The sequence below is a fragment of the Talpa europaea genome, assembly GCF_964194135.1.
Source record: "Talpa europaea genome assembly, chromosome: 1".
NCBI lineage: Eukaryota > Metazoa > Chordata > Mammalia > Eulipotyphla > Talpidae > Talpa > Talpa europaea.
In genome coordinates, this window is record NC_140073.1 from 37,441,047 (window position 1) to 37,468,937 (window position 27,891).

General features: G+C 38.7%; 1 protein-coding gene across 1 annotated transcript in view; it reads right to left on the bottom strand.

Annotated features, from left to right (window-relative positions):
* RRAS2 (RAS related 2) overlaps positions 1 to 27,570 on the bottom strand; it is a gene marked incomplete at both ends in the record, with an annotated part of 70,283 nt that extends 42,713 nt beyond the window's left edge. The window contains one exon of the mRNA XM_084249150.1: positions 27,463 to 27,570. Within this exon, the coding sequence (XP_084105276.1) occupies positions 27,463 to 27,570 (108 nt within the window). The remainder of the gene's footprint in view (positions 1 to 27,462) is intronic.
* Between the last annotated feature and the right edge of the window lie 321 nt (positions 27,571 to 27,891).

A 27,891-nucleotide genomic window follows, 5' to 3' on the forward strand; every position in this document is an offset into this window, starting at 1 on the left:
GAGAGAAAACAAGCATTGCAAATCTATTAAGAGTATGATTTTGCTATTTTAGTTTAGCTGTGGAAAGCTAGACATTCATTTTTAATAAAAAGAAACAATTCAGATGAAGCAGAAATCACAAACCAATTAAGTCAAAACACTGGTGTTTTAATACAAAATATGCATGCATGAGTTTTATGGAAGATATTATATAGTTAAAATACCACTGAGTGTACTACATGTAAAAATAAAAATAGCTCAAGAGAGTGGTCAAACCTCAAAACAAGTGCTATATAACCACCACCCAAAAATGCAAAATAAAGGAAGTTGTCTTTTTTAGTGTTAAGAGGAGAGAAAAAAAATCTCATTCTATCTACCAAATTTATTCAACTAGCAGAGGGGGTTTGGTGGGCATCAGTTTCATGGCCTTTCTGAATGCTTAAAGAATAAATACAATTTGCCATTATACCAAAAAACATAAGCAGTGTTATGATACCTTCAGAAGCAATTTTATCAGTACTCACAAACCTGTCCTTTTTGGGGAGTAGGGGAAAATTACAGATATAAAAGTCCTTTATTCCCCACCACATTCCAGCTCTCCACTTTTTGTACCATCTCTTCCAAATCAGAAACAAGGCCCAGAAGTTGTTTCACAATTGAGAACAAATCCCCTTGAAAAACTACCTGTTAATTTGCACTAATAAACTAAGCTAAGTTTGTTTTGGTTGAGAGGACAGGCACATACACACACACACACACACACACACACGTAAGCTAAGGTTGTTTTGTTTGAGAGAACAGGAACACACACACACACAAGTAAGCTAAGTTTGTTTTGCTTGAGAGAACAGGAACACACACACACACACACACACATCCCAGAGGATGTGGGATTAAAATTTTAGTCCCAGCAAAGAACTGATTATCCTATTAATTCTCTCTTGATTTCATGCTAAACTCAAATAGTCACTAAAATTGCTACTACAACTATGACTATAAATTTGTGCAATATAACCCAAACAACATAGATTCTCCCCTACTTAATGAATCCCTAACTGCTTTAGGGGAAAAGATAACTGTGTGGTACATAATTTTGATGTTTTCTAACCAACTCTTCATAAATTCAATATATACTTCATAACCACAACCACAACTCGGGAAAAAAATTCATGGATGAAAACTTTTTATTTACTCTCCACCACATGGCAGGTAATGAAAACAGATGTTGAGTGATAAAAGTCACTGTAAGATAAAGGAATAAACATAGTTCAAAGAGAAATGTACAGGGGACCTCCCTAGTGGCGCAGGGGTTAAAGTCTGAACACTATCAAGCTACTGCCAATCACAGCCAGGCATGAGTTCGATCCTGGTCAAGGAGCTAACCCACAGGGCGCAGCAAACCTCTCCTGTCTCGCCTGCTGCTCCCCTCAACAATGCATTTCAGTAGATCTGCTTGTTCTGCTCCCCACTCCATCTCTAGTGAATCCTCTCACCCCTGCACCTCTGGTCCATACCCCACTTCTTGTATGCATAAATAGAAATAAATCTCAAGAAAAAAAAAAAAGAGAGAGAGAAAAGTATAGAGAAAAAAATACACAGGCCAACTGAGACCAAAATAGTCATGATAATAGAAAAGAGGCTCAACAGGATTTCTTTTCAAATAAAATGTAACACCACAGTCCTCAAAAAACATAAGGCTAACAGCAATGACAGGATGAGCAAAAAAAGGCATCAAATTTAGTCAACATAGGAAAGCAAGGATGAATAATACATCAATAGCAAATAAGACAAAATTCATTTGGCAAGAGTTACTTTGAGATTTGAAATGCCAAAACATAGTAATGGAAACAGCATTATTTAAACAACAAAAAGCATGAATCAATGCAAAATCTATTATAAATACTAAAAGAAAAACATTATGCATAGTTAATGAAGATTCAATATACATGAACCAAATTTTACACTTTAAGGCACAGGCAGATTCACCACAAAAGGAAGACAGAACTTTGAGGCCCCTTAGTTTTACAGACACCTTCTTTCTCATTCTAAACAAATATTCGTCTGTGTAGATAATTCTGTATTCTTTCTTAAAGAGGAACCTCAAAACTACAAATGCTTTAGGCCGCTCAACACTTAGATGTGCACTAAAGAAATATACCTCCTTTAAATGTCTAAAACTAACAGGTCCCTCCCCATAAAGCCAGGAAAACAAAAATCAATGAAGTGCACAATTCAATGTGAGGGAAAAATTAAGTTCAGAAAATTAAAACAAAAGATTTCAACTATCAAATGACTAATGCAGTATTTACAGGTAAAAATCATATTTTTGAATATGCTCATTAAGAGAAAATATAGCAGTAAATCCTAAGATTTTTAGAAAGCTATTAAACCCAAAGGAAAACAGAACATAATGATTAAGGAGAACCACAAGTATCTGTTAGATGGTAGCACTGACAGAACTAAGAGGTGGGTCTAGGTAGGGGGTGAGGGGGACCACCCAAAAAAATCCAAATGGGTGTCAGTGGGCAGTGATGCCTTAATCATCTCACATTCCCTAAAAAAATTTAGAAGCAGAGTGATAGCATACAGTAACACTCAAAAAAAAAGTTGAGAGGATGTATTTATTCAAAGAGGAAATGGTTCTAACAAAAATAAGACACTTTCATACACACCTGTATAATAAATTTGAGACACTAATATATTGTTTCTACAACAACTTTTTTAAAAAATATATATACAACACACACAAAGCTGATCTCTCAGGAAATAGTAAACCTAAATCAGCATAAGATAAAATGCACAAAATTGTCTTTATTTATACAAGCACTGGGTATAGTCAGAAGCACGGAAGGGTGAGAGAATTCACCAGAGCCAGAGCAGGGAGCAGAACAGGCAGAAGGACCAAAGTACACTGCAGAGGGGAGCAGTGGGCGCAGCAGGAGAAGTCTGTCGTGCCATGTGGGATCCTCCCTGGCAGCCGGGGATCGAACCGGCACTGCAGAGGCTGCGGGCAGCTTCGCAGCCCAGCGCTCAACCGCTGCGCCACCCGGGAGGCCCACAAAATTGTCTTAAGAACTATCAACAAAATGATATCTGGAATTAATGACAACAATGCTAAATTCAGATTTTAAGAATAGAAAATTTAAAATTCACAGAATGTAAAGATGAACATGCTATACAATGCATCCTACAAGACAAATATGATCTTATTACAGGTTTTGTGTATTTAAAAAATGGAAATAAGAAACACAATTTTACAAACAAAAAGCTTATAAGGTGAAATTATTACATATAAAAATTCTTCAGTCTGCTACATATACTCCAATGAAGTGATGCCATGTCCTACGAACATAAGAACAATTCAACATTAAGAGATACCACAATAATGGGTTCATAAAAACAAATAGGCTCTTTCTATAGCTGTCCAAAGAACATCAATAGTATCACCTTACTAGTAACAATATTAAAACACTACTAGAGAATGAAAAGTAAACAGGAATAGAATGAAGAGATAAAGTAAAAAACTATTACTTTTTAGTTTACATTTCTTTGTATTGCTTACATCTTCACATATAAGGTAAAATTTTCACATTTTTAATTAAATTTTCAAAGTATTCCACTCAGTTTTCAATCAATTCTAAAAAATCTCACTCTTGAGAAAAACAGAAAGCCAAAAATTAGATTCCTTACAAAAGAAGATATAATGGGCCTCCCCAGTGGCGCAGCGGTTGAGCGCTGGGTTGCGAAGCTGCCCGCAGCCTCTGCAGCGCAGGTTCGATCCCCGGCTGCTCCCTGGCCACCAGAGGAGGGTCCCGCATGATGCGCAGACCTCTCCTGCTGCCTGCTGCTCCCCTCAGCAGTGTACTTCAATCCTTCTGCCTGCTCTGCTCCCCGCTCTGGCTCTGGTGAATTCTCTCACCTTCCCGCGCTTCTGACTATACCCAGTGCTTGTATGACTGACTGACTGACTGACTGAATGAATGAATAAATAAATAAATCTTTAAAAAAAAAAGAAGATATAAGAAAATCTGGTAAGGGGAGTGGAGGAGGGGGGAAGACTTGCATATCAGATATTTAAGAGAAATTATCTTCTGCTGAGTTCTGACAGAAGAAATCTTGATTTGTAGTCTTAGGTGCTTTACCCTACAATAGAGAAACTTATTGGCATAAATACAAAAGGACATGTAAAGGCTTTTTTCAAGTAAGAGGCTAATAGATAAGTAGGCAAAAGAACCACAAATCATATCGGGAAAACAATCCAAAGATAAAGCTAAGAACTCAAACTTCCCTGGAACTCATAACAATGCAAACCAAACAATTTGATGTATTGTTTTGAACCAATTAGCAAATTTATAATTTTTTCCAATTATAAAATGAGCATGGTAGAAAGTTTATTAAAAGTATAAAGAAAAATAATACAATATTTGGTACTCTTTTTCCCATTGTTTTGTCTATTATTTGAAGGGTGAAAATGAGGACAAAATTTAATATATCATTTTATACTCTGTAATTTATACTATAAGCAACTCCCTGCATCGTTACCATCATCTCTACATTTAGTATAGGCTGCATTGATCTGCACCGGACCCACCAGAGCCATGAACCATTGACCTACTTAGGACAGTTACAGCATGTCATTATTACAAATCATGATAAATATCTTTGTATAAAGATGTTTATGATTCCTACTCATTTCCTTAGTAAAAATCCCTGGAGGTGCACTTATCAAGTCAAAGGACAAGGCAAAGCTATTGATAAATAATATCCATTTATACTCTAAAAAGCTATACCAACTGTATTCCCTTAATACAGTTACAAGTTTTGAAAATTCTTTCTTGCTAGAATACATTATATGTTCAGTGAAGAAACACAGAAAGGGGGGGGGGGACGCAAAATCACTCCAGCAATTTGTAAAGGTTTACTCTCAGGGCAATTTGAATCATTTTTCCCTGTGCACATACAATGTATCAAGTATATACTAGATTGTATATTTGGTTTTATAATCTGCTTTCCTCCCATTTAATGAGCTTTTCCTCCTTGTCAAGTTGTCTTTTTAAATTAATCTTAATTGCAGAGAAATTATTAACCTCTTTACTATTGATGACATAGGCTATTTCGAAATTTTTATAAGTAGCATCGTCACAATATTTTGTAAATAAATCTTCGCATAATTAGCAAAGTAGGAGACTTTCTGAAAATTAGCTACAAAACCTATGAAATGAAGACTTAACTCAGCCGCTGATTTACAATTTTAATAGCAATCTGAGAGTACCTACATGGCCATAATTTTTCCTATAATAGGTTGGCTTTGTCAAATGATAATTTTAAATGGTTTATTTTTCTTCCAAGGGATAATAATTTCAAACGTTTATTGTATTTGTTTTTTGATTGTCTGCTCACCCTATTGCCAACTTTCTTTTAAGATATAAGAATTGTTTATATCTGGGCCTCCCCGGTGGCGCAAGCGGTTGAGCGCTGGTTTGCGAAGCTGCCCGCAGCCTCTGCAGCGCCGGTTCAATCCCCGGCTGCTCCCCGGCCACCAGAGCAGGGTCCCACATGGCGTGCAGACCTCTCCTGCCTCCTGCTGCTCCCCTCAGCAGTGTACTTCGGTCCTTCTGCCTGCTCTGCTCCCCGCTCTGGCTCTGGTGAATTCTCTCACCCTCCCGCGCTTCTGACTATACCCAGTGCTCGTATGCATGTATGTATAAATCAATCAATCAATCAATCAATCAATCAATCTTTAAAAAATATTAAAAAAAAAAAAAGAATTGTTTATATCATGGGCCTCCCAGGTGGCACAAAGGGTTAAGTCTCAGGACAGTGAAGCTATCCACAGACTCTGCAGCTTGAGTTCAATCCTGCACCAGGGAGCTGACCCACATGGCTCAGCAGACCTCTCCTGTCTCACCCACTGCTCCCCTCAGCAGTGTATTTCAGTCCATCCACCTGTTCTGCTCCCCACTCTGTCTCTGGTGAATCCTCTCACCCTCTCTCTCTTTCTCTCACACACCCACACGCGCGCGTGCACATGCACACCAATGGCCTACACCCCAGTTCTTGTACACAAAATAAATGAAATTTTTCTTTTAAAAAATTGTTTGTATCAGCAAATTATTTTAAATATATGCAATTGTGATATGCCTTAATGTAACTTATGAAGTCACTGATTTGGATAAACTGAAATCATCTATGTACAACTACATTATTTTGTCTCCTACATCTACCTGAGTCCCCCATTAACTTCTCCTTTGCTTCTCAAGTCTCCTGCACACATAATCACACCCTTCCAAATATCCTTTCCACCCTCTAGAAGGGAAAGAAATTTATTCCTGTCCAGTTTTTCGCCCTTCAGTTTGAGTTTTAGATTCAATCTCTTCCTACCTTCTCAAAGGCCTTTGCTATCACTTACCCCTTCTCTAATATCTTCTCTATCATACAATTCTTTTTCCTCAACATATAAACAAGAAACTTTTTTTTTAATTTAGTCACATATTCATGAACCCCCAGTTTTTACCTTTCTTCTTTCTCTTCCATCAGTATTCTTCTGACCAATGCAGTCAGGCTTCTATTCCCACTACCTCACTTATACTGCCCTCTATAAACCATTCATTGCTAAATGCAATCTAACAATGTTCACCCTTAGACTAATTACCAATCTAAAACATAACTGCTAAAAAAACTCAGTCATTCTTGAAACTCTCTTCTCTTGGTTTCTGTAATACACAACATGATTTTTGTCTCTAGTTTGATCATCATCTTTGATTATCTTGTTCCTTTTCTTCGTCCTGCCTTCTTTTCAGTGGTAGCCTTCAAGACTTGATTTTGAAGCAGATTGACCCTCCTGAACATGTTCAAAGTCTCATGTACACAAATTACCTTCAATCATGTAATCACTTTTGAGTCCCAAATCTGTCTCTACACCCAGACCTCCTCCCTGACTACTCTTCTGGTTTAAAGTAGGAATAATACCCAGGACTCCAAGATGGTGTCGGCTATACCACTGAAGGAGAGGAGACTCTTGGATGTCAAGCTAGGGGAGCTGCCAAGCTGTACATTGATGCGGAATTACATCCCGAGAGGCACTGCTGGAGCTGGAGCATTTCAAAGAGCTTACTACCGGTAGTACAACAAGTAAACAACATGAGTAAAGGAAATGTGGTGGGAGTTTCTATGGTGTTGGCACCCTACAAGTTTTTTAACTACCACCACTCACACAAGGAACTCAAACAGCAGCCGCTCTGCAAGTATCACTGAAGAGAACTTCTGCATTCCTGACGATGACCTTTGCCTGGCATCCCAGTCGTTTCCTATCTTAATTGAGAAATAACTCAATAAAAAGATGAACTGGTTTGAAAAAATAAATAAATAAAATAGGAATGATACATGCCTTCACATAGCTGCAGCAAAGGATCACAAACTCAGTAGGTACAGAACTGAAATCATTAAGTTGAATGACATAATGATTTGCAATGTGAATAAAGAAACATAAAAATACAAATTCAGGGCCTCCCTGGTGGCGCAAGGGGTTAAGACGCAGCCTTGAGCAACCCACATTGCGCAGCAGACCTTGCCTGACTCGCCCACTGCTCCCCTCAGCAGTGTACTTCGGTCGATCTGCCTATTCTGTGCCCTGCTCTGTCTCTGGTGAATCCTCTCCACCACCCCACCCCCAGGCACCTCTGGCCTGAACCCCATATGCATAAATAAATTAATCTTTAAAAAAAATACAAATTCATTTTTCTGAGCTAATAAAATCAAGAGAAATAAAAATAAATTAAAAACTTAGGTGGAAAACATTAACTACAACATTCCTTACCATAACAACAAAAACTCTGAAGGACTTTTCCTTCGGGGAGGATGGAAGTGAACATACTTCCCTACCACACAGAAATAAAATTACTTGACATTATATATAAGAATCTGAAAGTTCAGCAGAAGGCAAATGGGCTAATGCTTTGGAACCCAAGGAACAACACTGTGGTCAGTTGCTTGGGTTCTTTCTACCTCATCTATCCAAGAAGTAGAGCTGGAAAAGTTAGCAGCCAGGAAATGCCAACACACACACATACAAACAATAACAAAAGTGTGTTCCTTCAGGCTAACAGACCAGGAAAAGAACAGTCCAGAAAGATGGAACATTTAGACAATTGAGCAGCCAAGCACAGAAAAAACTGTGGCCCCACCCTCAGTCCCACCAGCAAAGGCCCAGTGGGGATCCCAGAATGCCACGACTCGCACGGCTGTGAAGAGATGCCCCAACACCCCAGTGGTATGGAGTCAGACAGCCAAGTAGGAAGACAGGAGGTTCATCTCCACTGGCCAGTATTGAACCTCTTTCCCAACAGCTTAACGGAGATCACGTGGGGGGCCTGGGCTTCTCCTTTGTCCCAGCAGTAATAACGAGTGCAGCTCCCCTTAGGTTTCAAAGGAGGTTGAAGCAACAGCATCGGCACCTTCCCTTGTCCTGCCAGAGCAGTATCAGAATCAGCTAGAACAGATCATGTGAAATCCAGAAGCTCTGAACAAAATATGAAAATATGCAAATCTCAACAGAAAATTCAAGAACCAAGTAGATCTCAAGCTGAATTAAAAAAAAAAAAAAGAAAAAACCTAAACACATCAACATGGAGATAACAGAGATATAAGAATTATCCCCCCCATAAATCTAAATGCCCTGAAATCATGTTTTCATTTATTTCTTTATGGAGGGAATTAGCAATATTTAAGTGTATGTGCTTTTGACATTCTTTTTAGAAGAACTTTTCTCTACACCCTCCTATTCCTCCAAAAGCAGTAGCCAAATAAAAGCACAGCCTTTAGATGAACTACCACCATATCATCCTCACTTGGTAATAAGATTCCTCTCATTCACAAGAACACCAAAAAGGAAGCATATTTTTAAATAATCCTAATCCTACCCCCAAAAAAGGAAAAAAAGAAATCCAACTCTTGATGAAAATTGTTGTCACTTGAAAAGTTATCTATTTTATAGCTGAGTAAATTTCATGAGCAAAAATATCAACAGTATAGCACAAAGCACAGGTCTACTATTTGACATTCCAGATTTCTTAAATCTTTATTCACACCCACCTAAAACCACAATAAGAAGTAAGACAATATTCATTTTCTACACCTACAAAAATGTTAATAATTTTGTGCTGGGAAAAGTTAAAGCATCATTTCTTCACACAGGAAATCTAAGGTAAAATTAATCACCAGTTCCTGTAACCACCAAGATGAAACCAGATACTGTGCTTTGGAGAAATCTTCAGAAATTGCATACAGTAATTTCAAAAGCAAATCACAGCACATGTTTATACACATTTTCACACAAAACAATTTTACTCACAAACTCAAATATGAACTTTTTACTGTAATAAGAATTTTGCTCAAGTTTTATTTGTTGTTTGAACAGGAAAAAAAATAACTGCCCATCCTGAAGGGAAACCCCTTAAGAACACACTTGTCTTATCAACCAAGTCATAACACCGTAAACACCACATGAAAAGCTGCAAGTTTCCATTTGAATACATAATCAATTTAGAGTACATTCTGTCCTTAATTAACTATAAACTATCTCAGAAAATTTTATGAATAAAAAATATTAAGAATATGTATACCCACCTCGCACCTTAGGAAATAGAATATTAACAATATGAAAATCCCTTCATGTGCCTTGAAAATCATTTTTCTATTCCTCCCCCTCGTCCCTTCTTCCCAAGAAGTAACCAAACCTAAATTTGGTGTCCGTCTCAGACATTTATTTAACAGTGGTATCTGTAGAATGTATACCTCAGTTTTCTTAAGATACCTTTTAAAGAAAGGATGCCATCTGTCATCTTTGACCCCATGCTAGCTTTTATCAGTGCCATCATCAGCAGTTTTAGTAGATTACATGTCAAGCAGTCAAGTGTGCTTCTGAAGAAAACTCATTTCTCCCTCTTGTCTCCTCCCTATTCAGTGTTCCTCCCAGATTTATCACAGAATAGAATTTAATTCATTAAATGGCATTAAAAATCCATTAAGTATTGGCATTTTTGTTCCAATTTAACATTCACAGTCTGGGTAAGAACATCACTACAGGGCCTCCCCTGGTGGCCCAGCAGTTGAGCGCTGGGCTGCAAAGCTACCCGCAGCCTCTGCAGCGCCGGTTTGATCCCCAGCCACCAGCGAGGGTCCCACATGGGGCACAGACCTCTGCTACTGCGCCCACTGCTCCCCTCAGCAGTGCATTTCCTCAGTCTGCCTGTTCTGTTCCCCGCTCTGGCTCTGGTGAATTCTTTCATCCTCCAGCACTTCTGACTGTACCCAGTGCTTGTATAAATAAATAAATAAATCTTTAAAAAAAAAAAAAAAAAAGAACATCACTATATTCAAGAATCAGGAAAACTTAAATATGAGTGTCATCAGTTACTTGCTATAGGAACTTGGGTAAACACTTCTTTCCAAGCCTCCATTTCCACCTATAGGATAAAAATAATAATAAACATGACATCAAGTTGCTTTATGCTCATAAAGATGTATCACCTGTATAAAATGAAACAATGCATACAAAAGGTTTCTGAGAACATCATAAAAAGCAAATGCCAATTTTTTAAATTCTTAAAAATTATTTTAAAAAGTTAAAATGTGCCAAATCAATTTTTTAAAATGAGTTAGATAACCTAATACTTTTATCACAGAACTTAAAAAGTAGTAAAATGTTGAAATTACACTGACTCTTTCAGCCTATTTATGATGAAATAACTTCTACAAGTAAATAATTTGTTCCTAATTCCTGTGACTTAAGATCACTCACTTTTTAGAAATTAAGATATAATAATTGAACCATCTGAAAGAAATTATAGAGATGGCAGGTTTTTAAAGGTGATAAATATCACTGAAAAAAAATTTTTTTTCCCCAATCCTTTCCTTTTTGCTTTAAACAATTTAGAAAAACCCAAGAAATGACAGGATTTATTTATGGATATTCTGCTGTAGGAAAGAAACCCCCATCCTTTCCCTCTCCCTACCAAAAGAAAATACCTCTTTTTCTTTCAGCTTGGAAAATGGCATTACATAGGTGTGAGGAATATCATGGCACCAGTAAAAGTATGAAGAGTTCTATCACAAGCTAAACCAATGAGACACTTATATGTTAACATTTATAAGCCAATAACCAATAACATTTATAAGCCAATGAGCCATTTATATATTATACATAATATATATAGTATATACATAATATATAAAGTATAAAGACAACTCTCAAAAACCTTAGGAGAAAGGTCAAAGTAGATATAACAACCTAATATTTTTTAACTCGTGTCACAGGACATCAGAATCGATCAGAAAAGATCTTGGATTTAATCCCTTCATTTTATATATGAACAAACTAAAGCCCAGTTAAGCATAGATCCTTTTACTGAAAACAAATGTAGGAACTGGGGGCTTTTGACCCTAAATAACAGTATGTTGCAAGAGTTCTTTGAGCACATTAGAAAAAAAAATATCATGTCACAAAATGCAAACTTTAGAGAACAGTGTAATAAGAGAGACAAAAGTTAAAACAGAAGCATTGAGGAAAGAGACACAACAACCTCAAAAGTAGCTAAGCCTTATAAACTTACTAACCTGGCCTTAGTAGCTCACAAGATATTTATTAATCACAAAGGAAACAGTGATAATTTTTCAGTGGTTAACCGAGTGATCAGATTTCACATCATCATGTGCCTCCTTAATGTGATGTCCCAGAGAAAGACTTTTCTGATATTTTTGCCAATACTACATAATTTGATTCCAATAATAAGAAAACATCAGACAAGCCCAAATTGTGGGATATTTTACAAATAATTTTAAGAAAAATAAGTACAACATGCATTCCTGGGGGGAAATAAACATTTTTTTTTCTTTCATTACCAAAGGCATTATTGAAACAACTGGTGAAATGTGATTAAGTTAGATGATAATTTCCTGATTTTGGTAACTATACTAAGGTTTTATAAAAGACTCCCTCTTTTATGTTCTTTAGGAAACACTAAAAGGGCATTACTTTTACAACATATTCTCAAAGTGTTCAGAAAAAGAATGCGCAGGATACGTGGGAAGTACACGAGTGAAGCAGCTAGTCCACACTGGACAGTCCCTCAGAAAAAGTTTTGCCGAGACAAAGACTGAGTCACATCTAGAAAGATGACTAAGAGAAAATGACATACCTGGGGAAAGATACAGCTTCAGGGTCACAAGTGTACATTTTATACAGTGACTAAATGTGATCAAGCTGTGTCTGAGTATGGGAATTTCTAACAGGTATAGGGCACATGTCTTTGGGATTGCCGGGTGGGGGAAAAGCAGTCTCCAGTGCAGCATATATATGATGGGAAGGAGACGGACAAGGAGGCAGGAGAGGATTTCTTCACTCCTTATTCAAGCCCAGCTCTTCTGATTTCAACTCAGGGAAAAATGCTTCAATAACTTCAATAACATGATGATTTAAAAAAAAGAAGAAGAAAAAAAGAAAGAAACCCTCAGAAAAGTTCATTAAGGTAAGTCTTCAAATGTAAAGTGATTTATTTGGAGAAGGCAAGAGTCCTTTTGCACTTTGTAATGAGAAAATATGGATTTAAGTACCATCTCAGCCATTATTGTAGGATTTTGAGCAACTTACTTACCCTCTGGGCCTGTTTCCATATCTGTAAATAAGAAATAATAAACAATAAAGAGTAAATACAGCAATGCTTCTAAAACTTTTAGTATGGTGCCTAACAAAAAAGGCTCATTAGCTTATGCTCTATCTATATATGTATTTACACATGTATGTGTACGTACTAATTCCAAGTACTCCTCATAAGTCCCTGTTCCTTATTAAAAAACAAAACTTGAAACCCATTATATTCCAATTCAGTTACTGTATAAGCTAGGAAAATGAACTGAAGTCCAACCACCTTATCAAAAACATAAACTAAAATTACCTATGTAAGTTCTTTTCATTTTACAGCCATGGTAACTTATTAACAAAAACTCAAAGTTAAAATAAGAAATTACAAGATGTAATTATTCAGATGCCAACTACTTATTTGTGTACATTATTTAAATAATTTTAGTGTCTTTTTCAATGTTAACTACTCCCTTGTATAGTTCACAATCGCATCTTTAACTCACAACAAAAAATTAGAAAAAAAGGTTTAGTTATCATTAATAATCCATTTAGGCAGTATTCTATATAAATAGCTATTCATATGTATTACAGTGAAGAGAAACCATTGAAGTAACTACTAGGATTCACTTTAAGTAATAAAGTATAGACTATTACAAGGGGTTCCATTTATTAAAAAAAAAAAAAAAAAAAGGAATGTGGGGTATTTTGTGACAGGCCAGTAAGACAGCTGGAACAAAGCTGTTGGAGCAACAGCTGTGTACTATGTACTGTTCATCTAAAACCACAAACTAAAGTAACCCATGTCAGACAACTTCATTTGACTAATCAGCTCAGCCAATGAATGCTTCCTCCCTGAAACTGTATGCTATACAGAAATCTAGCATAATTCGCAATGATTTGAGGAAGAAGAAAAATTAAAACATCAGACTATGTCTATAAATGCAAAATTAAAATCTGAAAATCACTATCTAATATTATAACAGAAGACAAAGTTTCTATACTATTTTAATACCTGCTAAAAAGAACCTCTCAATCTTCACTGTGATAAAGAAGAAATCCAAGATCAACATCTTATGAAGTCTGAATTATTAATACACAACCTTAAAAAAATCCTTCCCCATCCTTAACTTTGAACTAAGAAAAATGTTCTACCATAAAGCATTGCAGCGGTTATATGAAATTTTAAAAAGAAATCCTATTAAGTACTTTGATGATTAAAAAGTAGCTAATTAAAACCAAGTTGGTGGCATGCAAATTCTACATCAGTATCTAAAAATAATAAAATCATATAATGTTAAGGCATTCTGTTATAACCATTCATTTAAGTCTGACAATAAATTAACCTTTGTTTTATATTTTATCTCCATTTTTTTGACTCCCAAAACACACAAATCCTCTAGTATTAATTCCACTCCTTCCTCAATTTAAAAGACATGCCTGTGTGTGATTGCACACATGCACATACACATATATGTAAGGTACATTCCCCTACTTTACTTAGCTGACATATAATTTTGGAGACAAAAGAAACAAAACTACAAATTTAACAGTCACACATCCTTTCCAAAAGATTTCTGAAACATTAATGGCATATCTATCTCAAATCTTTCTTTGCAGTTCAACTTGTCCACTTCTCACTATTTTCTTCCTTTCAGCTAACAAACTGCTGACTGTTGTAATCTCAACCACATGTCATCATTTAACCAAACACAAGGTTTTAAGAGAAAACCCACCAGGAAATAAGACAAAAGCAATAAATCTTTAAGACCTTACTCTTAGCCTATTTGACATTTCCTGAATCAGAATTTCCAAAGAGAAATTAAAATAGGTCTATCTTCTCCAAAAATTATTGAACATAAAACTGAATGTCATGCATCAACTGCTAAAACTCAAATTCAAATCTGTATATGTCATATATAATCTTTCAATTACAAAGAAACTCTGAAATCCAAAATGAAAGCCAATTCAGATCTGTCCTCTTCAGAAACTAGCTGTTATGGAACCATAATGGATACAACTCATCTTAAAACTTTTTTCTTCAACTATTTACAATATCCTGTTCAAGATGTAATATTAGCTATTAATAAATATTAACAGATATTTTGCTATGTTACATACTTCTATGTAACAAAGATATTCCTAGTCTATGGCTCTCAAGATCTAAATATGAAGAGGAAAATGTACAAATACAACTACAGGGCAGACATTCAGCCAAAATATTCCAATTCTAAAATTCTCCACTGACATACTTGTTTTACTTGTGAGCAATCTAGAGCTTACAGGCTTTAAAATAATAATGCCAAAGAGAACCAGACACAGAATGGCTGTCTTGTTCAAAGACATAGTCATAGAGTGGCTGAGCCAAGACCTACATTGTCTTGGCTCACAAGGATTCTTTACACTACTTCATGCTGCCTTTTCTCAGACAAGTAGTGTGAATTTCTCCAGGTCTAGGGCATCTTTTTAAAAACCAAAAACATGGCAGCTGTGGTGTTTAATTTCATAGAGTACTAATGGCAATGACAAAGGCAACCACAGTAAATTCCTCAGAAACAACTTTTAAAATATCTCTACTTTTACATTCTCAATGCAGAAAATATAAAGTGATTTTTAAAAAGACTTAATTAAGAATGCACAAATAAAGGTTAAAAAGACTATAAAATATAAAAAGGATGAAAAGAATAAAAACAAATTATTTTAATTATTTCACAAGTACATAACCAAATCATACAATAAATGTAAATGGGTTGAATTCCCCGACTAAAAGATAGACTCTGACTTAATTTTTAAGATCACATTACGTACTACTTACAAAATGTAAAATACAAGTGAAGTAAACTGATACCAAAAGGAAAAAGAAATGACAACAAAAATATCACAAGATGAAATTCAAGGTAACACTTTCTGCAAGACTTACTCCACTATAAATAAAGATAGAAAGATTAAATCATCGTAAGATTTTATATACAAAATAATAAAGCAGCAAGATTAGAAATGCAAGAAAAATTTAAATACACACTCTTCATGGGAAATTTAACAAAACATATTTCAGTACCATGGGCTAAGTAGGCAAGGAAAAAAGAACAATACATAAGATTTAATAAAATAATCAACAAGTTCCACTATAATAGGCTTGTATAAAATTCTGCACCTTTTAAGTTACAAATACTCATTCTTCATTCATGTTCTTGGAATATTTACAAAAAACAAGAGTAGGGCTTCCCCAGTTGCACAGCCGTTGAGAGCTGGGTTGCAAAACTGCCCGCAGCCTCTGCAGCGCCAGTTCGATCCCCAGCTGCTCCCTGGCCACCAGAGGAGGGTCCCAAATAGCGCGCAGACCTCTCCTGCCGCCAGCTGTTCCCCTCAGCAGTGTACTTCGGTCCTTCTGCCTGCTCTGCTCCCCCTCTGGCTCTGGTGAATTCTCTCACCCTCCCGCGCTTCTGACTGTACCCAGTGCTTGTATAAATAAATAAATTAATAAATTTTTTTAAAAAAAGGGTATATTTGGCTATTAAAAAATTTTAATGTTCCAAAACACAGTTTATAGGTCATACTCTTTGACTATAACCCAACAAAGCCAGAAATCTATAAAAGGATCCATTCAATTCCTCCCCAAATTTAAAGTACTTAAAAATTAAAAGCATATTCAAACTGAAACTACTATTAAGAATAAAAAGGGGCAAGATTTCATATCAAAGGGAGCAATGAAAAACCAGTCTTACAGAACTAAAAGATGGTGTATGGTACACAAATAGAAAACAAATTATTCCTACAAACTTGAGGCCAAGATAAAGACATGGAAGATAAAGCCACTAAAGTTTTGATTCAAAAATGTTGAGACCAGGGCCTCCCTGGGGGCGCAAGGGTTAAGACGCCACCTATGAAGCTATCCGTAGCCACTGCAGCACAAGTTCAATTCCAGGCCAGGGAGCTACCCACATGGCACAGCAGACCTCTTCGGTCAATCTGCCTGTTTAGTTCCCCACTCTGTTTCATGGCACAGCAGACCTCTCCTGTCTCGCCTTCTGCTCCTCTCAGCAGTGTGTTAGTCAGTCTGCCTATTCTGTTCCCACTGTCTCTGGTGAATTCTCTCACCCCCCACACCTCTGGCCTGTACCCAAGTTCTTGTATGCATAAATAAATAAATCTTAAAAAAAAAATGTTGAGACCAAGAAATTTCATAAACAGTCAAATCACCAGTTATGCAAAGGTAAATATAGTCTTAGACATCTTTTTAGTAAAAAGTACTTGAAAGTGTTCTATAAATCACAGTTCAAAATATAAACTTACTGAGGGTTGTTGTAAGCACTAAAAACAGTTAGAATGATAGAAATGGCACGTAAAAGCAATAACCCTTAATGGGGGGAGGGTACCACTATTACTCACTATTTTAATTATAATAACAGAAAAGACATAAAAACAATGTTTTTGAAACACACACCTTTAGTTGCTTTAAATAAAGACACTAAATTTATTAAAGGGGTGGATGGAAACAAAGCAGACAAAACTGAAATTTCTCATTTTCTGTAAAATGAGAATAAAATATTATTCTGATATTCTAATGAGTTTAAGAATATGAATAATTTTCAGGTAAATCCAAATAGGAACATAAGCGAAAACACACAAAAAATTATATAGCAAAAAAAAAATCAGTTCAAAGGCAGGTGATTATGCTGAAGCTCATAGTCAATATCTCTATTATTGTACCTTAATTTATTAACCTTCCCTGAAGAGACATCTGTCTACAAAATTAAGCAGAAATTCGCTCCTTAAACAGTAAAATTGATCATCCTTTTGCCTCGACTTGGTTGCTCCTTTAGGCTTAATTTCCCTCAGTAACTAGGTGATTATGACGAGCAGATCTTGTAGGGACAACTGAGATTTTAACTTGGATCTCCTGGTCACAGTGATGTCAGCCAGGTTTCTCCCCTGTGGTTATTTTCCCTTTGATAATTAAAATCCTATGGGCAAATACTTTGAGATGTTAATGCCCAACTACTCAAACTTTCACCCAATCCATTAATGATTCTTACTTAAATCAATTGGTATGATTGCCAAATGGAGATTTTCTAATTCCACCATTTCTTCTATTTAGAATTCTACCTTAGGGAAGACTTTTCCTTCCTCCTTTATTTTTATTTACCTTATTTTTTTAAGATTTATTTATGCATACAAGAACTGGGGTACAGGCTAGAGGTGCTGGGGGAGTGAGAGGACTCACCAGAGTGGGGAACAAAACAGGCAGACTGACTGAAACACACTGCTTAGGGGAGCAGCGGGTGAGACAGGAGAGGTCTGCTGCTGTGCCATGTGGGCAGCTCCCTGGCCAGGGATCAAACCCGTGCTATAGTGGCTTCAGATAGCTTCACAGCGCTGTGCTTAACCCCTTGTGCCACCAGGGAGGCGCTGCCTTATTTTATTTTTATTGGAGTTCTCCTACCTTGCCTCTCTCTCCTTGACATTCCATCATCATTTCATTTTTCTGAGAGCATTTCTTTACTTTCTGTCACTACAAGATGCTCCAAGCTCATCTTCTATTTTCCCTACCAGAGAGCTGTGACCAGTTATTTCTCTAGAGTTCCTTTAGTGGAGAGTGGTTTTTAGAAACCTAGAACTGGCACTAGGTGTTCTCAGTGCTAACCACATACCAGGCATTCTCAGCAGTTACGGGGCAGGGGAAAAGGTGTATAGTTGTGTACTTGTGTTTCCACACATGCATACTTTTAAAACCCTAAGTTTATACCATTATTTTCAATTCCAGTCAAGCATTACTTAATTTCAGTTCATCCTTTCACTTTTACACATTTGTAGTTCCCTTCACCAGTGAGAAACTTCACTCCATTTCTACAATACATTCACTTATTTGCTTAATCCTAGAACAAAAAAAAAAAAATGCTTCAAAATTGCAAATCTGTGCCAGTGACTCCTTACTCCATAGAAAAGCTGTTAGTTCAACAGACTTGTTTTGAGCTCTTTTTGTCTTTATCTGAGGACACAGTCCAATGCCAGCTTCTAAAGTTATTCAAATCAGTTGTTTTTTAAAATTCCACCCCAACCCCCACTTCAGTGTGGTCAGTTATTCATTTGAAATGAGGTTCAGATCATTTATAGGTTTGTACTCCACCTTAGGGTGGTTTTTTTTTTCCCCCCTTCTGGATTTTATTTGTGTGTTTGCTGTTTACATAATGTGTTATGTGAAACATTAACCTGGTTCCAAACCTTCCATGGAATCCTCAACCACCCCCTACAGGTAGGTAACTAACCTCATTAATCTCCATTTTACCCTTCCTGTGTTGTTTTTCCCCAACAAGCAAATACATATGTTTTCTTTTTCTTTTTAAAGCCACTTATTTTATTGAGGGAGATAAGTTGTTTGAAAGCTGTGTGGTGGTAGACAACGACAAGAAACATGTTAGGAGTCAGGTTTCGCGTTAGTAGAGGAGAGTAGGAAAGGCTCTGCTCAACATATATGCAAAACAGGCTTCCATACTTCTCATGGTTTCATTTCAATGGGTCACTTTCCAAAGGATTCTGGAGACCAAATGAGAGCGATAGGACGCTCATCTACCAAGAGGCTTTAGGTCATCTCTCAGTCAAGGCATCCAATGAAAAGATAATCAATGGTTCAGATTCCTCTGCAGGATTAAAAAGTCTGTTCACATTGCATTGCCATGCTCCCCACTCTTGGTCCTCTTTTCCATGTACTCTTTCTTCAAGCATTTTCTCATCTTCTGGTCAAGATCACTGCAATGACCAAAAAAATTCAGGACACTGTGCCTACTCAAGGCCATTACTGGAGGGTTAAAGTGGCATTCACCAAAGATGACTCCACACCTCAAGTAGGTATATTTTCTTATTTCCCCTTCTTTCTTAAACAGAAGATCATGTGGAATACATATTATACACTTTTTATTTTTCACTGAGCCAAATCACTTCATTAAGATCTCTGTTTACAACTGCATTATGCTCCTCTGGGAGAATGTGCCAAATTTTATTCAAACAGTCTCCTTTCCTATAGATTGTTCCTAATTTTTGTAATTACAAACAATGCTATCACTTCATGCATGTGTAAGTCTATCTTTTGGGTAAATTCCTGGATTTGGGATTACTAAGTAAAAAAGTAGCACATACAGGGGGGCTCCCTGGTGGCACAAGGGGTTGAGACGCAATCTATGAAGCTATCCGCAGCCACTGTAGCACGAGTTCCATCCCTGGCCAGAGAGCTGCCCACATGGCGCAGTAGACCTCACCTCTCCTGACTCACCTGCTGCTCCCCTCAGCAGTGTGTTTTGGTCAGTCTGCCTGTTCTGTTCCCCACTCTGTCTCTGGTGAATCCTCTCACCCCCCACACCTCTGGCCTGTACCCCAGTTCTTGTATGCATAAATAAATAAATCTTAAAAAAAAAAAAAAAAGCAGCAGCCTCCCTAGTGGCGCAGCGGGTTGAGCGCAGCGCTGTGAAGCTGTCTGCAGCCTTTGCAGCACGGTTTCAATTCCTGGCTGGCCAGGGAGATACCCACATGGAGCAGCAGACCTCTCCTGCCTCGCCTGCTGCTACCCTCAGTCCACCTGCCTGTTCTGTTCCCCACTCTGTCTCTGGTGAATCCTCTCACCCTCCCATGCCTCTGGCCTATACCCCAGTTCTTGCAAAAATAAAAAATAAATATTTTTTTTAAATTAAAAATAAATTTAAAAAAAGCAAATAGTCAAAGCAATATCCACCTTATGTCTCCTTATACAACACACAGAGAACACACCATATTTCTGTATTATTCCTGCCCTCCCAAACCATGACCTGAATCTAATTATAAAGAAACAGACAAATCCAAAATGGGGCCTCCCTGGTCGCAGCACTATGAAGCTATCCACAGCATGAGTTTGATCCCCGACCAGGGAGCTAACCCACAAGGCAAAGCAAACCTCTCCTGTCTTGCCCGCTGCTCCCCTCAGCAGTGTATTTCAGTAGCTCTGCCTGTTCTTCTCCCCACTCTATCTCTTGTGAATCCTCTCAGACCTCTGGCCTGCATCTTGTATGCATAAATAAATAAATCTTTAAAAAATAAACAATTAACATGTACTCTTCAAAAATGTCATTGTTATAAGACACAAAGACTAAAGAATTATTATAAATCAAGGATACAGAAACAGAATATATTGCATAATCTGAGATTTTCTTTCGCATAGAGCATTACTAAGACTATTGGTAAACTGAAAAAGTGCTGCAAGTTAAATAAAATATTGATGTTAATTTCTGATTTTGGTTATATACTTATGTAAGCAAACGCCTTTTTTCAAGGAGATATACATGGAGCTATTTAAAATAAGTGGCACTGTCTTTAATTTACACGCAAATGATCCAGAAAAAAGTACACACATAGGGTAGACAGGAGGGAATAAAGCAAAAAGTTAGCATTTAGGAAATCTGGGTAGAGTTTGAAAAAAAAAAGGCAACATCAGATGCCTTTTTGACATTACATTCAAATTTCTAGTACTGAATAATTACTTATATACAAAGCTCTTTTTCCTGGGAACAAAATCATCATGTGAGGTGACAAGATAAGTTTCTGATAAGTAATATTAATCTAATATATACAAATGCTGATTCTAATATTTTATAATTAAACAATGATTTGTTGCTATGTGATGCTATGTAACCAATAAACAGTCACATGGCTTTTATGAAACACTAAAAATATAATTCACAAGGCATCAAGGAATTCAATCTAATTATGTCCTGAGTAGCACAATTTTAGAGTCTTATATTTCTTTGCTATTTCAAAACCACACAGAAAATATGACAATATATAAATCTTTGAGATACATTTTTCTCAGACAATGAAGAAAACCTGAGATATTTTTCTTTGTGAAACAAAATAAATCAAAGGCCTGCCAAGGACATTACTTTAAACTAAGTTTCAATCCCAAACAGACTCAGAGGCTCTACCCAAAGTAATTCAAGATCAAGGCCTTTCAGGAAGATTCAATTACTATTAACTCTATGTTGTCTACAGGCCAAGTGAAAGTCCTTTGCTCATTATTACTTTGTTAATAAGAGCATAGAGTATTAATACCCTAGAGGCACTCCTGCTTTTCCTCACCAAAAAAAAAAGTAGTAAATGTTCACATAACGAAATCTGTTTCAATTTTATGAGATCAATTTTGATTTAAAAGCGAATCTTTGGGGGCATCCCGGGTGGCGCAGCGGTTGAGTGCCGGGTTACGAAGCTGCCCGCGGCCTCTGCAGTGCCGGTTCGATCCCCAGCTGCTCCCCAGCCACCGGAGGAGGGTCCCACCTGGCGCACAGACCTCTCCTGCCACCCGCTGCTCCCCTCAGCAGTGTACTTCGGTCTTTCTGCCTGCTCTGCTGCCTGCTCTGCTGCCTGCTCTGCTCCCCGCTCTGGCTCTGGTGAATTCTCTCACCCTCCCGCGCTTCTGACTGTACCCAGTGCTTGAATAAATAAATAAATCTTTAAAAAAATAAATAAAATAAAAACGAACCTTTGGGCCTCCCTGGTGGCACAAGGGGTTAAGACTCAACCTATGAAGCTGTTCGCAGTCACTGCAGCACGAGTTCGATCCCCGGCCAAGGAGCGACCCACATGGCACAGCAGACCTCCCCTGACTCGCCCGCTGCTCCCCTCAGCAATGTATTTCAGTCAATCTGCCTGTTCTGCTCCCCACTCTGTCTCTGGTGAATCCTTTCACACACACACACCCACACCTCTGGTCTGTACCCCAGCACTTGTATGCATAAATAAATATTTATAAATAAATAAATAAATAATAAAACCGAACCTTTAAAAAACTGAAACATACTGCTCTAAGAAAATCTTTTTCCCAACCCCTCCCCCACATGTAAAGTTACCAATTTATTTTCCCAATGGTATTAAACAAACTACTTTCATTTCAAAGCTAAGGAAAGACCCAAGATATTTCAGCAATACAAATGAATTTAAAATCCCATATGAGAATATGCCAACCCATCATCACTTTGCTTCTAATGGTATTGGTATTATATAAAGGGAAAACAAGATTTTTGACCTACTCAACAGAAAAGTCCCCACTAGATACTGCAACTTTCCCAACCTAAGACACACACACACACACACACACACACACACACACACACACACACACACACGAGAGAGAGAATTTTAAGGCGCCCTAAGTCAGAATTTCCTTCTGCTTCTCCTTTGATAAAAGCAATCATCCTTAATGAGAAAGATCTTCCTTGACTGCCAAACATTTGTTAGTTAGGGATTGCCAGGGAAATTAATTCAATTGTTACCAAAATTAGGAAATCTGTAGCTGTGTCCCACTTCTAGGGGAGGTGTCTTATTTTTCAATGCCAAGAATTTATTTGTAAATTATTGTGAAAATGTAAACTAGTAATTTGCACATTAAAGATAACTACAGTATTGTTTCTAATTCACAGATAAAAGTGATTTTAAAGTGATTTCTAATTGCAGGAGGAGCCTTCAGTTTGGAGCAACAAAGCAACAAAACAATTCAGAAATCTAAACTTAGAAACTTCACACATGGATCAATTAACTATTAACACAAATACATGAGTCTCCAAATCTCTTCTAGTATCTCTCCCGCAGGAAAAGGCAATCACAAAAGGCACTTAGCAAGACAAACTCTGGATAAAAAGCAATTATCTGAATTAGGTCCAGACTAACAGGTTGTTAAAAGTGACTAATACTCAATAAATGAGAAATGAGCTCCCACTACATAGCTCAATATTTGAGAAACTGATGAATTAAAAAGGCAGGATGCTAAACAAAGAAGCTGGGAAATTCCTCTTTTTTATTCTGTAAAATATGTATTACCTCTTCTCAAGAGTTGCCAGATACAACATTTACCCAAAACCCCAATGATTATTCCATTATTTCCTAATCAAATTCCAATTGAAATAAGTTTCCCAAACTTTAAATGAAATCAATATGAATCACCACACAGAAGTGAAAAGGCGAGTATGACTCTGAGGTGGGAAGGGGATGGGTTGAATATTTAGAATGAATAACAGACCAGATTTATGTGTCAAGGAAAAATGAGTAAGTTATAAATTTTGGTTCGGAGGAAAAAGGTACAGAAGTAACAGGAGCAATACACAAATAAAACCAGGTAACTATTATTACTGACTTACTCTGTAGATGGCACTGTGCTGAATGACATGCATGTATTGTTTTATTTGCCCCCCAAAACCCAAAGGGGACTGTTATTAGTCTTCCTTTTCATATGGGGGAAACCGAGGCTTGGAGAACCTAAGAAACTTAACCAAAGATACACAAAAGAACACAAAAGATGAATAAAAAATAACCTAGAATTAGAAAAGTGCAGACTTGTTCACTCAATTCCAACATATCATGGAGAAGAAACTAAAACCTTGAAGAGATTAAGAAATATTAAATATTCCCCAGTGTCACCTGAGTGGAGAGAGCTAGAAGTCAGATAGCCAATTTGTTTTCATTTCAACTTACACAACCTTACATTCGTTTCCTAACAAGAGTTTATTTAACATTTAGGTGTTCCAATTAACAATAACTTAAAATGTTTTCCAAGAAACTAGGAACAGAAACAAGTAGGTGATGTACACATACATACTTTTAATAACAAAATATCTTTTACCATGGATTTTTTTTATGATGTTATATTACTTTTAAAGAGAAAAAGGCACCTCAGTGAAGTAATTCATACTGTAATCTCCTAGTTATAGGCCTGGAAGGCCTCAAGAAATTTAAGACTAAAGAAAATTAGGGCTAAAGGCAACGTTACTTTTATTTTTTTTTTTTAAGATTTATTTATTCATGCATACAAGAACCAGGGTACAGGCCAGATGAGCCGGAGGGTGAGAGAATTCACCAGAGACAGAGAGAGGAGCAGAACAGGCAGATCTACTGAAATACACTGCTGAGGGGAGCAGCGGGCGAGACAGGAGCGGTCTGCCGTGCCGCATGGGATTCTCTCTAGCCCGCCGGGATCGAACCCACGCTGCAGAGGCTGCAGACAGCTTCACAGTGCTGCGCTCAACCACCTGAGCCACCAGAAAAGGCCTAGCAACAATGCTTTTAAGTTCACCATTCCAAAATTTAGTTTTTTTCTTCTCAAGATCACACAATAGAAAAATATATACTACTTAACACTATAAAAACGGTATCATTTTAGTAGTCTTAACAATAAATAAAACCAATTTGTGCCATCCTGATCTACATTGCAAACTGACTTCCACTTGTTAAGATGATTATGCCTCTTCCATCTCCTCTCCTTCCAATTACTACTGCTAGACAATCACAGCAGAATGAATTTTAATTTCCCAGGAGTCAGACAATAAATAGCTCAATTAAATGTAGATGATAAATAGTAACTTTCACGCTATAATCTAAGATTAGTATAATAATGACAACAATGATGTCTATAGCCTTATTATGCAGTGGACATTCATTCTAAGCCCTTGATATATGTTAATTCACTTAACTTCCACAGCAACACTATATGGCACTTTGTATTTCCCCAGTTTACAGATGGGGAAAGCTGAGTTACCCAGAGCTTTAATTTGCCTAAGATTATACAAGCAACAAGTGGCAGATCTTAGCTTCCATCCAGATGGTCTGGACCCTGCCTCCCCACAAAATCTCCTAAAGTCAGAACCTTTCAGTAGCCCCAAACCAGCTGCCCATGCCACTGCCTCACTTGCCTGCCTCAGGTTGGCCTAAGACTGCCCATTCTCATATATGGTATGTCGTCTCTCCCACCACCAAATCTACAACCAGTACATATTTATAAATCTTTTCCTGAGTCTGAACTACGTGTACCTTTAAATGTATCACAGAGCTTTACATATACCCACATAATAGTAGCCATCATAAACTGTGCAATTACATGACAGATACTAATCTAAGAACATTCCCACAATTTAAAGGGTTATAAAGAATGTGTGACCATTCCCACTTTACTGAGGAGAAAACTGAGGATCAGAAGATAAATCTTTTTGGCAATGTTCTCACAGCCAATAAATGACAGTAGTGTAGGTACTCAAATGTTATGACTCAAAACTCACACCTCTCCATATTTATATGTATACGTGCCTCATTTACTTCTTTATATCATCTAGAGCACGTAATACATACAGTACTACTCATAAAATACTACTCATAGACTATTAACAAGGGAATTCTAGCAAGTCATTGGGAAGAAAGCAATTACTGTTATCTTAGTGGTTTCTAGTATTATTTCCTAAAAAAAAGTTCCAAAATCTTAACTTAGAGATTCAAATACATTCAGATGGCTCCTCTTCCTGAAAAAATTAAAGTAGTTGTGACTTAAACCTTTCAGAAACTTTATTACCTGGAACCCAGGATCAATCTTTCACTCCTCACCTCCATACTAACTACAAGTCTCCAAAGAGTTAGCTATAAATTGTTTGCCTTTGTCATCAGTAAAAGCTTCTACTGGTTCTAAGGAAATAGCAACATGACAGCATCCTTGATTCTGCAGCCTGCTTAACTTAAACTAATCTCACCTCTTAGGCAGTGTGATTTTTTTAACCCACTAATGAGCATACTGTAAATGCTCATTATATAAACACCTTCTCTTCCTGGAGACAAAGGTTTTAGCAGCAGTTTTTAATCCCCTGAAATACTGTAACAGCAATTATTGCTCACTTAGTCAATATGCAAGCTAACAACCACATGCATGTTTCAGTACTCTGTATTTTAATGTCGCTATATACGTCAAGTGAAATGAAATAAGTCCTTCAAGTATCCCAGTTGCTACCAAATGGGTAGAACGGAAGCCAGAAATAAATATTTCACCAAAGCATCTTAAGAGTACTCCTGACACACTATGAATGTCTTTGTTACCGATTAAAAGGGGGTACCTTCTTTCTCTTTCCAACATATGCCACACCTTTCAGGTTGACAAAAACAGAAAAATATCTGTTGTTTTTTTTTAACCCCCCCCCCCAAAGGCTCACTCAACCCCCTTATCAAGCGTAAATCCAAAGAACGAAGAATTCCACCTCCCTTACCAAACCCCTGACTTTCCAAGCCTTCAGCAGCCAGGAAGGTTGGGGGCTGGAGTGAGGGTAATAAGAACACACTTCACAACGTCTGCCTAGGTCGGTCATCTCCTAGCCTGGCCCGTTCCAAACTTCACCTTGGCACAGCGAGCAGCAGGAAGGCACCAGGAATTCCTAGGAAATGGTGTCAACCTTATTGGAGAACATTCTTAACTTCCTCGAAGCAAACATTTCCCTGGGGTATCATCACACACTCCCACCCGGACACATTACCTAAGCGATCACTTAAAAGCAAAGCACACACACACACACACACAAAGAGAACGCACGGCTCAGCGCGGGCACCCCCGGCTCTGCGTGCGCTCAGGAGCCCGCAGACCACGCGGACGGGCGGCCAAGTTGGCACCGCGGCGGCCCCGGCAGCGCGGGGAGGCCGGGGCGGCAGCAAACCTCGAGCCGGGGGCTCCAGCGCGGGCCAGACACCCAGGCCCTCGGGGCAGGAAGCCCGGCGCTGCGGCGCAGCCTCTCCCGAGGGCTCGGCCGCCGACCGGAGCGATAAGGTGGATCTGCGCTTCCCACCCGGCGTGCTCCGCCCTCCGGCCACATTCCTGAGAAGCCCGACTCCGGGGACGCGAGCCGGGCGCCCCGCGGGCAGGAGCGCGACGCCGCGGGGCAGCAGCGCGGAGCCCCGCGGCGCCCCCGGTGCGCCCCCGGCGCGCCCCCGGCCCGCACGGCGCCTCCGGGGCGGGGTGGCCGGCCGCCCCGCCACAGGTAGCCCGACCCCCGCCCGCCGCCGCCCCGGCGTCCCCGGCAGGCCCGCCCAGGCACCTGGATGAACTGGATGGTGAGCGCCGACTTGCCCACGCCGCCCCCGCCGACCACCACGAGCCGGTACTTCTCCTGCCCGGAGCCGTCCCGCCACCCCGCCGCGGCCATGGGGACGCCGCCGAGCCCGGCCCGGCCACGCCGAGCCGCCGCCCGCCCTAGGCCCGGCTCGGGAGACGTGCGCGGCCGGCGGGCTGCGGGCGAGCGGCCGGGCGGGGGTCCCGGGGGCCGGGAGCTGCCGGGGCGGCCGGGGCGCGCGGCAGCGCGGCGCCGGGGCTGGCCGGGTCCCGCCCGACGCGCGACGAAGCCTGGCGACCGCGGGGGCCGGGGGCGGCTGCGGCCGGGGGTCGCGCTCCTCTACACGGCCCCGCAGCGCCTGCCGAGCGCAGCCTCCAGCGCTGCTACAAATGGCCGTCTGGGGGCCGGGCTGCG